Source organism: Centroberyx affinis, unplaced genomic scaffold, assembly GCF_046629955.1.
Source record: "Centroberyx affinis isolate AG114_WGS23_722 - 3 ecotype Tasmania unplaced genomic scaffold, CSIRO-AGI_Caff_v1 ptg002745l_1, whole genome shotgun sequence".
In the NCBI taxonomy this organism is placed as follows: Eukaryota; Metazoa; Chordata; class Actinopteri; order Beryciformes; family Berycidae; genus Centroberyx; species Centroberyx affinis.
This window is the reverse complement of record NW_027280909.1, coordinates 355922-366598: the sequence shown is the minus strand read 5'-3', so window position 1 is coordinate 366598 and position 10677 is coordinate 355922. Positions and strand designations below refer to the sequence as shown.

Genomic DNA, 10677 nt, shown 5'->3' with positions numbered 1-10677 from the left:
AAATATACCAATGAGTAAAAAAGTGTAACAACATGCCCTGCTCTCCCCTATTCTGCACATATTCAAAACTGAGCATCAGCTTTTCAAAACTTGTTTCAAGCTTTGAAATTGTGTCAGTGATATCTGTCCATACAAAAGACGCCCATCCAAGAGTGACAATGCCCCCCCTTCACACAACATGAACATTATTAACAGATAGATGAGATGGATGACACCTATAGGGTGGGCCTACATCATAATATAGCTCTGCTGTGCCTTGCTCTCTGCAAATATTGAATTTCTTTTAATTAATCTTCTTAAGCAAAAAAAAAAAAAAAACTGGGCATAGAGCAGCTTTTTAGTTAGTGCCTTTTTAGCTCTTTTTAGTTAAGACATACTGCAATTTTAGTAAGGGGGCTGGCATTATCCAGAGTTTCCAACCCTTCATGTTTGTCAACCACTTTTTCTTTCCTTGTTTTCTAGTTCAGTTTTATTTGCCCAATTGAAAATAATAATTCATAAATCCCAGTCAAATTCCAGCTAACCAAAAGTATTTTTTTCTTATCACAAAATAGTTTATTAGATATCACCCAACGAAACATAGCTTGAATTACATCGACTATTTAATGACAAATCACTTATTTTCAAAGGCAAAACAAAACAAAACTCAAGAGCGTTTATCACCCAAAACGACGTGTTGGACTGACACTAGAAACTAATCAGTGGATATCGACATGAAAAAAAAAACACAACAACAAACACAAAATACAGCGGTTATACATTATATACAAAAAAGATCTCTAGGATATTTTAAAAATGAGACATCAGGCCTGTGTGAAAGGCACTGGAAGGATGAGTTGGGGAATAAAGTGGCGGCACATCGGCTGTATAGGCCTAATGCATTTAACGGTAGGGTAGGCCTACGTTAAAATTAATTGCATTTCGAGAAAAAAGTCCCATATCCACTTTTCAGGTATATCATATTTCGGCATTTGTCGCTAGTTGATTCATTCAGTTCAATAGCAACTCGGGCACTATTTCAACCTGGCTGTCATTCTGTGAAAAATACAAAGGTCTAACTGCAAAAGGGAATGAGTGTTAGAAAAGTAGTCTTTATCATCCAGCTCCCGTTAGACAAGATCAACGATCTCCTCAGAACTGGGGGTTCAGCGTGAAGTCGTCGTCGTCCTCTATGTCCAGTTCTTGGTCCGTGTCGTCTGACACGTCAGAGTCCAGCTCTCTGTGGGACTGCGGCGAGGCGGAGCGCGCGCAGCGGCCCTGCGGCAGCTCCGAGGCCGCGGCCGGCGCTCTGTGCTCCGGGCTCTGGACCCCGGGCGGCTCGCTCGGCTCGTCCCCTTTGCTCCTCCCGGCGGAGCCTTCGTCCTCCACCTCCCGCTTGCCTCCCTGGGGGTTTTCCTGATGCAAAATCAAATAGATGCTTTTTTAGAATTAATTAAAATTAGAAAGGGCAGCCTATAGGCACCAATTGCGCACTACGGCTTTACGTGCCCATACAAGTTATTATTAGGTATATAGGCCTATATTTCCTTTACCATAGCCTAAATATTATATTTATTTACTATATTTTGGTAATGAGGAAATGTCTAATGATTGTTTACTTTGTCTTCCAAGCTTAAACAGTCATTAATGCTAGAACAATAGCCTATAATGTGACGTTTGAATATTGTCAGTCTCACCTGTTTAAGTCGTCGCCACTTGGCTCTTCGATTTTGGAACCACGTTTTAACCTAAAAGACAAAACAGGCAGAAACGAATTATTGTCATTTTCAATATGTTATATTCTATTATATTGCTATAACGGGCAAAAAACGAATATGGGCGCAAACAGGACCTAGTCAATTTAATTTGATCATTGGATAAGCCGTCCAAAATGCGTTCGCTGCTCCGGGGACTGAAATCTAAAACATGAGGATGGCCATGAACTGATTTCATTAAATATAGATTTCATTAAATTTAGTAGCCTATGATTTCGGTCCGATCTTGGAAATTAAGTCATAATGCCAGATTGTGGTAATCGGTCTAAAAAATCATATGCGGAGGAAATTTCCCATTGTGTTGATTTCCAGTAGGCCTAGCAATTATTTGGATTGATGGTTATTATTAGGTTACTCGATTGTGAACAGTGAACAGACCGTGTCTTTTACATCTTTTTCAACTTGATGCGAATTTTCTATCGGGTTAGGAATTGTTTTCATTGTGTTACTGAAAGCTCAGCTGTCGCTCAAAATGTTACAAGAGAGAAAATAGAAAAAAAAAATAGAGTTGTTTGTTGTGTGATTACTTCTGGACGTTTCTGTTGTTTGGCTGTCTTTTTCATAACCCCGAACTGTTATTAATCATATCTGCAAAGCACCTCGGGTTACATTGTCTCACCTGTCTCTCGCTGAGCTGCAGCACCTTGGCCAGTCGCTTCCTCTCCGGCGGCGAGAGGTATTTCTGCGTCTCGAACTTTTTCTCCAGCTCGATGGTCTGGTCGTTGGAGAAGCGCACCTGGCCGCCCTTCCTTTTGTGCAAGGGCCGCTGGATGAACGGAGTCCACAGGAGAGGTTTCCCTGTAGAGGTGGAAGAAGCGCGACAGTCAATTCGTACGGCATGGAAATATTAATAAGCGCCAAAATGACCCAACCCGCTGATATGTCTGACTGATGAGTGGCAAAATATTATTTGGTCCATATGATAAATAATTAGACGTATAGTTCATTGAATGCGTTTTTGTAGTTATGGCCTCCAAATAGTTGTCTTGCAATTTTTACTTAGACTTCCCTCTTTATTATAATAGTAAAAACTAACCGATCCATTGTACTCTTCAGCAATATCGTAAAAACTGCAAGATCCAATCTACTCCTCATTATAATAGTAAAAACTAAAAGATCAGTTCTCTTCATTATAATAGTAAGAACTACAAGATCCAATCTGCTCTTCATTATAATAGTAAGAACTACAAGATCTAATCTGACGCAGGTTAAGGTATGGGAGTGGCACATCTTGCCCTATTTAATTGACGCCCATCGAAAGATGAAAAAGGAATTTCATTTATTACATTTTCATTTATTAATTAATGATGACACGACCGAGGTCGGTGGAATTTTCGGTACAGCATGGTGGATAAGCTCAATTCAACAGTAACATCAAGCATAGACAGAATAAAGAGGGGAAACGCTGTTAGGCTATAATAAAAACAATTATATAAAAAAAATCATTGTCAGTGTTCCTGGCTGGTCTATACTTGTCACTGCAAATGGACACTTAACAGATGGATAAGACTTTACAAAAAAAAAGAGCCAAACCAAAACCAATCAAGATTGTTTTCCTCTTTGTCTCGTTTCCTTTCCAGTTAATGCTTTAGGCAAACAATAGCGGCTGCGGCCAGCAGACTGGCCTGCTGCACGCTGCCTTTTGAGGAAGGTCGTGACAGAGTGAAAACTATGGCCAAATATCCGCTCATGTGCTTCCTGCTTTGCGGTGTGATTAGCCGATGGCATTCACTAACAGACACAAGTCCATGTCCTCCCCTCCGCCAACACGCTCGGCTTATGAATCCATTGTGATTTAGAGCGTTTCCAAACGGTGTCAAAAATCCTTCTTATTGTAATGCATCCCAGGGTTTACCAAGGGAAGTCGGCTAGTCCTATTAGATATCGTAATATAATCATGAAAGAAAGATTTGCAGCCTGTCACATCAAAGATAAGATCCACGAAGTCGCAGAGAAAGTAGCCTATGCAGCTTTGGCGCACCTAATTCAATTTAGTCTTATTTTTTTAATTCTAGGCAGCTGAAAGGGGGAACGAATTATCCTGCACAGAAAATGGTTCTTTTAGACTTTTACCATAGCAGAACCTTTTATAATGCTGTAAAGAACCATTTAAGAATGTATGAAATGCTCCAAAACCGCAGTATTAAAAATGAAAAGTTGAATTAAAAGTGTTTAAGAAGCATACTGGGCACTTTGGTCTGATTTTTGTGTTTCTTTTTAAAGAGAAAGAGCCCTCGAAAGAGTAAGGAACCCTCACTTTTTTTTTTTTTTTTTTTTACTTCATATCACTTTAAACATGTAGAAATGTTTAAAATCTTATTTCTTTGCTGCCTTTCAGAGCGTTATTTCAAGCGTTGCCTCTGCTCTGCTTATTTTCTTTTCGCCCGCCGACCAGAAAGAAAGTCAAGTCACATCCTCGCTGCCCAGCCAGAGGAAGTGCAACAATATGTGAAAAACGGATCCCGGGCTATCAGAGGCCGAGTGTTTCCTGAATATGTCTGTATTGAGGATGTCGATAAAATAATCAGCAGCGTGCAGCGGGCTCCCGAGGAAGCGGCTGGCCGGGGTGAGCCAGGAAAACATTTAACAGCTTCTGAAACCAGATTTACTCCTATCGACAGGCTCACGGCTTCCGGTATGAACGGAAAAAGGCTCGGCTTGTTCAGCGCCGCTGCAGCAGCACACAACACAGAGAGAGAGAGAGAGGGGGGGGGGGGAGAGAGAGAGAGAGAGAGAGAGACGGTCCGGCGCACAAACACACACACACGCACGTTTGTTTTACTAGATTTATGAATTCCCCTAAATCTAATCCTAATTCACATCTTAACCCTAAATCCAAGTCGTGACTTCTTTAAACTAGCCTTGCACTTTAAGCCTGATACCTATCCTACCTAAATACCTAAACCTAGTCCAAACTGTAATCTTAACCCTAATCCCAAATCCTAATCCTAATCCAGAACCTTAAAGAAGGCCAAAACAACTCAATTTGGAGGATTTTTTTCCACCCTCATCTTTCTGTCCTTGTGAGGTGCTTGGTGCTCAAGGCTATAGGAATGCAAGAACACACATACGCACACACACACACACACACACACACACGCACACACAATGCAGCGGTGAAATAACAAGTGATTTAGAGCCCAGTGTGTTTTAGTCACTAGCTGACTTGCTCCTCTGATGTTTCAGAACAATGGGAGTCAGGAAAGCGAGTCAAGGTTGCCACAGAATACCCCCCCCCCCCCCCTTCACACAAACACACACACACACACACACACACACACCAGCAGACAGAATGGACAAGTCTGGCTGTTATTGTAGCACAAATATGTCTGTCACAATAACAGTGTGACTCACAAGTGCGTGATCGGGCACGGCGCACTCGTGCAAACTGTGGAACTGTGGAACCGAACTAACTGGAAGTAATTCACTTTGGGAATAAAAAAAAAAAAACACAAACACGGCCCCGAAGTTGCAGCAGGGTTATTATGAAATCTGTTTCCATATAAACGTGGCAGACAATTTGCTCCGACATGCACGGCCAAGCGTGATATACTCATGCAAAGTGGTTTCGTTCGCACCGAAACGAAGTTTTGGGCCCCCCCACGCGCTCATGCAAGGGGGCAAAAAAAAAAAAAAACGTCACGCCGATATCATCCGAGCAGGTTTTGAATATTTTCTGTTGCGGCGACGTCAAGTGAATTCGTCGCTTTTGCGGAATATGAAAGAAAGGCAGAGGGGAATGGAAAAAAAAAAAAACAACAACCGCCAAGTGTGCCACACATGTGCAATAAGGTGTGATAACAGTGTCTCGTGAAAATACGTGACGTGCGACAGGTTTATAAGCGTCATTTAAAGGCTTGTTCCATAATGTCATTCCTGAAGCATAAAGGAGATTGACAGCCGCTTCTTTTGGAGGATGGCGAGAAAAAGAAAAGAAGTGCCTCGTATGAAATTAGATATAAAAGCAGATGATTTATTCCAACTGAATGCCTCAAAAAGATGAATTCCACATATTCACCTCTTGACTTTAGCGCATACTTAGTCGCCACTAGGCCAACAGTCTAGACTCGTGGAATGTAGGTTAACAACAAGGCGAGTTTTTCCACTTACATTACTCATATTACTCAAATGAAGAATGTGTAGCCTATAGGCGATAATGCCATTCTAAACGTATCCAAGAGTTTTACGCACGCAACTTACCGAGAGGATCGTGCCTCAGCAGCGCCTGTGCGTACTCCCCCATGGAGCGGTGGTGGTGGTGGTGGTGGAACGGGTAGATGGAGCCGGTGAACGCTCCGGCGGAGGCGTACGTGGCCGTCAGCGCCGCCGCGGCGTGGTGCGACAGCGCCGGGTGGATGGGCGTGGGCTCGTAGATGGGCGTCCGGTACGGCGAAATCAAACTCGTGAACGAGGAGTTGGGCGACGGGAGAGTCGGCGTGGGGACGACCGGCGTCGAAGAGGTGGAGGAGGAGGAGGAGGAGGAGGATGAAGAAGAGGAGGGAGAGCAGGAGGAGGGGGAGGTGGTGGAGGAGGTGGCGGTCGTCGATCCATTCCTCCCCAGGATGTCCTCGATGTAGAAGGGGGTCGGGTGCGCCGGCTGGATGGGAGTCGGTGCGTAAAGGGGGACGCTCATCGCTGGAGACGCCGCTGCCGCCGCTGCTGCTGCTGCCGCTCTGGAACTGAAGAGTCAACCGCAACGCGCGTCCCTCCCTTCTCTCCCTGCAACCTTCCTCTTTAGTAGTTCAGAAGACCGAGAGAGAGAGACAGGAGCTTCCTTTTAACATTCTACCAGACACCTAACTTCCACTGCAGACTTATCCTCTACCAACCGGAGAAAGAGAGAGAGAGAGGCTGTGAAGAAGGCCGCCGCGCGTGTGTGTGTGCGTCCATCAGGTTGTGGTGGTGAACTATAGCTGGTACTTGAGCCAACTGTTTGGGGCTGTTATCTGGGCTACAGGCGGAGGGAGGGAGGAGATAATGGGACGGCCAACTTCCTGCAGGTGGCCAGCGGCTGCCTCTGATTGGCCCGCGGCTCCAGCGGACCCGCAGAATGATCAGATGGCGAGAGTGGAGCGATAATTCATGCAGTATTTCAGGAGAACGAATTCACGAAGCCCTAAAGCTGCGGAAAAGTCCCCGCATCTAAAACCACTCGGTACCAAAACCTCCAAAACCTGCAAATCTACATTTTGCAGGAATAGGTAATAAATTATCTTTTTTTTTTTTTTTGCTTCCAACTAAATTTCTGATGCTTCTTCATAATGATAAAAACGACAAGATCTTTTTTTTTTTACTTTAATAGATGCCACACCTTCACAAATGCCATATTTGCTAGGAGAAACATACAGGCCATCTCATATTGTGGTGTTATTTTTATTCTTATTGTTGTTGCATTTCGGCTTTATTAGACAGTACTTAACATATATACAGTAAACATATGGGAGAGAGAGAGAGGGAGAGAGAGAGAGAGAGAGAGAGAGTACAGAAATTTAAATATACAGTACAATTTATCCACTCCAAATCTCTGGAAAGAAGTTAGAATCCAACGTATGATCTCAGAGAAAGACTTTAAAGGAAAACAGAAAAAAAAAATTAATGGTGAGAAAGACACGATTGACACTATTAACACTACAGAAAAAAAGACTGAAGATGAGATGCTTAAGAGCTCACATGATGCACTTGTGTGTTCTTTAATCATTTCCTCACGATCCTATGTTCACTTTCTCTACTTTATACTTTCATAGTTATTGCCAGAGAGAGAGGGAGAGAGGGAGAGAGAGGGAGAGAGGGAGAGTCCTTGGACACATGGGACACAAACTGTACATCCCTCTCAACACTTTCATCAATAAGAGAGATTGGGGGAAAAAAATGAGACGAAAACCGGCAATCTAACAGGCCGCTCCTCTGTCATGTTTATAGCGTTTATACCGTTTATAGGAATACCAATGTATAGTCTCACTTCGGGTCGCTGGGTCGGTCTATCATCCACTCCATTGATACCAAAACCAAAGTATATACAATAGTACCCACAGCTGTAACCAATGTATACTATAGGGCAGAGTCATTTTTCTACATTCTCTAATTGTGTTCACTTCTTGTAAATGAAATAATGGTGAAGTTTAACAATTCACCAATTTGCTGGGGACCCCCTGGAACCCCCTCCAAGGGCCCCTGGTGGTCCCCCGGACCCCATGTTGAGAACCACTGCTATAGGCTGAATCAGACGCCATAGCGACCACACTGTAACCACGTTGACCTGATCCAACAGCCAAAACTTTTTACGCACTACGGGCCTGCTGTACTGAAGCTTTACGCACAGTCGATTTGAGGGGAGACGCCGGGACATGAGGTGGATTTTCCCCCACCTCACCTCACCCCTCCAACTATCTCAATGTCTACTCTTTCTTCCTCACTGGATTCTGTACTTTTACCCGTTTTGCACAGCTGAGTTGTAATAAAGCGCATTTTGTGGTTTACTTGCCCTTCACTTGCACAGCCCTCCTCCCCCTTTAAAATATAGAGCCTTTCTCCTTCTTGGTTGCAACTCCCATTAACGCATGCATTTAAAGGTGTTTCGACAACAAATTAAACTGCCATTTTTCATATTTTGATGAATGATCAGAGTTCAGTTTAGCAGCGTATGGCTGTATTTCACATTGTCCGATAATTCTCCTCTATGTCTCTCATACCTGCATATGTTTCTTATGTAAATTTGCATCATTCGATTTAGTCTTGCCTAAAACGGAGTTGTAGTTAGGCTGCTATTATGTCCATAGTATGTCATTGTGATTTACTGCCCAGGTTTGATCCACTGCCCACATCCTCTAAGCTGAAATGAACCTACGCCCTTGGTTTTACGCACGGCCCAAACGTGCGTTACATGGCGTTTTGACTAATCAAACAGCTCGAATGCTATCTTTAACAATGCAATACAATACAATTACCTACAATACACATCCCCAACGGCAGCAGAGTGGCGAGTGATTAACTCACGATTTGAATGTTTCATGTTTTCCTGTGAAGCTGATGTGTGGGGGGGCCCTATCACTGCGGTTAACGCGATAACACTATAAACGTTAGTCACTTTAATAGCTCACCAAGTATATGCGTATGCCCCTGGCATATCGTTTCCCCAAATTAGTTAAACAATAACGAATAACTTCTCTGTTTGGGCGTTGGAGACCCGCCCCGCCTCTCTGCGATTCAGATGGAGTCATTTGCACTTGTTATGGCCCTGCGGGGTAGTTCATTAATAATTTCCCAAGTCACGATTTATTGATAGGCGCGGGGTTCCTAGGAAGCCTATTGCCTATCATTGATAAATGTGGCCACTTAGAATTCAATGGTTCGATTTCCTTTGCGCGTCTTTAAAGCGCCACCGCTAACTGGCAACTTTCTAACGGCCCGTAATTTAGATAAACGGACGCGGGGAGCAAACAGGGATGTGAGCAGCCTTGAAGACGCATCGCCCCACATGAAAGAAGTCACTACATGGCTAATATTTGGACTGGGACAATCATTGCAGGTAATTGATCCGGCCGGCCTCCCGTGGCGTCGGACTCCTGTCCAAAAAAGCGATTGATAAGTCCAGAGGAGATCAGGTGAAGCGGCTCCTTGGCGACTCAGCTGGCGCCTCATACGGCCTACTATTAAGAATTCATAGCATGAAAAGAATCATTCGTATCATGGTATATCATAGTTGAATTTGCTGTTGGTGGGAATGAAAAAGTTGGAAAAGCCAATAGGTGGATAAGCCTATAAAAGGTGATAAGGTAAACAGCGACCCTATAAACGCCAAGGCATAGACCAATCCCAGTATGATCTCATTTCTATTGATAGAGATTACACCGATTTACTGATGCCTGGCTTTTATTGGATGATGCAGCATTTCCCTGTTCTCAGTAGTGAGGCGTTGGACTGTAAAGTTAAGATAAGCCTAATAAGACAGACAGTGTCTTATTGTAGAATTAGAGAGACTTAATAAACTTGACATAGGCCGCATTTGATTTTTATATATGGAAAGGTCAAATAAGATTTTGATGAAGCTACAGTATCTTGTCAGTGCTTCTACTGAGTCTATAGGATTCAAACCAAGCTCAAAACAATGTTTTAACAAGTTTGGAACAGATCATTTTTAAATTTTAATAAGAATATTTTCTCAGTATCTGGTGTCTTATTAGACAGCAACCCATACAGCAAAGCATGATGGGAAAGATGGGTACATCATCAATCACAATATATCTTCTAGACCTTTTTTCATTCCTTTGAAATAAAGTTAATGGCCTGAATGTCTAGAAAGAAAAATCATTAGTTGAAGTACATCTTTCATGCAAGAAAAGTATGAAGGGATTCATTCCAGCAAGAAACATATCTATTTTTTTTTTTTTTATGTTCATTACTCAATATTTAAAAAAATACAGATTATTATGTCATCTAACATGTTACTGCTTTGTAAGTAAAGGTCATAGTGGTTATTTCACATTTTTCAAATGGTATTATACTGGCATGACACTCTTAGGTTCAACTCTTCTAAAAGTAAAAATCTTACATCCAAAATTCCCCTCAAGAAAAAGGATTGTATTTTATATTTTATGTACTTAAGTATTTGAAGTCACAGTACATGTTCAGTATAATATCCCAATATTTCAGTGCTGCCCTCTTCTGGTGATCTTGTAGCTTTCCTTGCTTGCGTCCAGTTAGTTGAGTAGAGTTATAGGGAAAGTAAGATGGTTCAAAGATGGAAAATTCATAATTTTATTGACCTGATCATATTTGGTACACTTTCATAAATTAATTTGAGTAAAAAATAGCAAGTTTAATTTGAAATTTAGAAGAGTGAACTTAAAAAGCCTATTAAAATGTAAGAACTTCAGTAAAGTATTTAACTTGGAATAAGACATAAAAATACTGAAGGGAAAAAAAA

At 42.3% G+C, this 10677-nt stretch overlaps 1 protein-coding gene across 1 annotated transcript; it reads right to left on the bottom strand.

Annotated features, from left to right (window-relative positions):
* Positions 1-580: 580 nt before the first annotated feature.
* Positions 581-6489, bottom strand: hhex (hematopoietically expressed homeobox). Its single transcript, XM_071535632.1, has 4 exons — positions 5955-6489; positions 2374-2552; positions 1677-1727; positions 581-1395 (listed from the first exon to the last, which is right to left on the bottom strand). Exons 1-4 carry the CDS (start codon positions 6385-6387, stop codon positions 1132-1134), a joined length of 927 nt encoding a protein of 308 aa, XP_071391733.1. The 5' UTR covers positions 6388-6489; the 3' UTR covers positions 581-1131.
* Between the last annotated feature and the right edge of the window lie 4188 nt (positions 6490-10677).

Bases quoted from the DNA above. Each gene is read 5' to 3' on its own strand.
- hhex (XM_071535632.1), bottom strand. From the start codon at position 6,387: ATGAGCGTCCCCCTTTACGCACCGACTCCCATCCAGCCGGCGCACCCG. The intron at 1,728-2,373 runs GTGAGACAATGT...TTTGTCTTTTAG, and splicing joins TGCAGCTCAGCGAGAGACAG to GTTAAAACGTGGTTCCAAAA. The intron at 1,396-1,676 runs GTGAGACTGACA...ATTTTGCATCAG, and splicing joins AGTGGCGACGACTTAAACAG to GAAAACCCCCAGGGAGGCAA.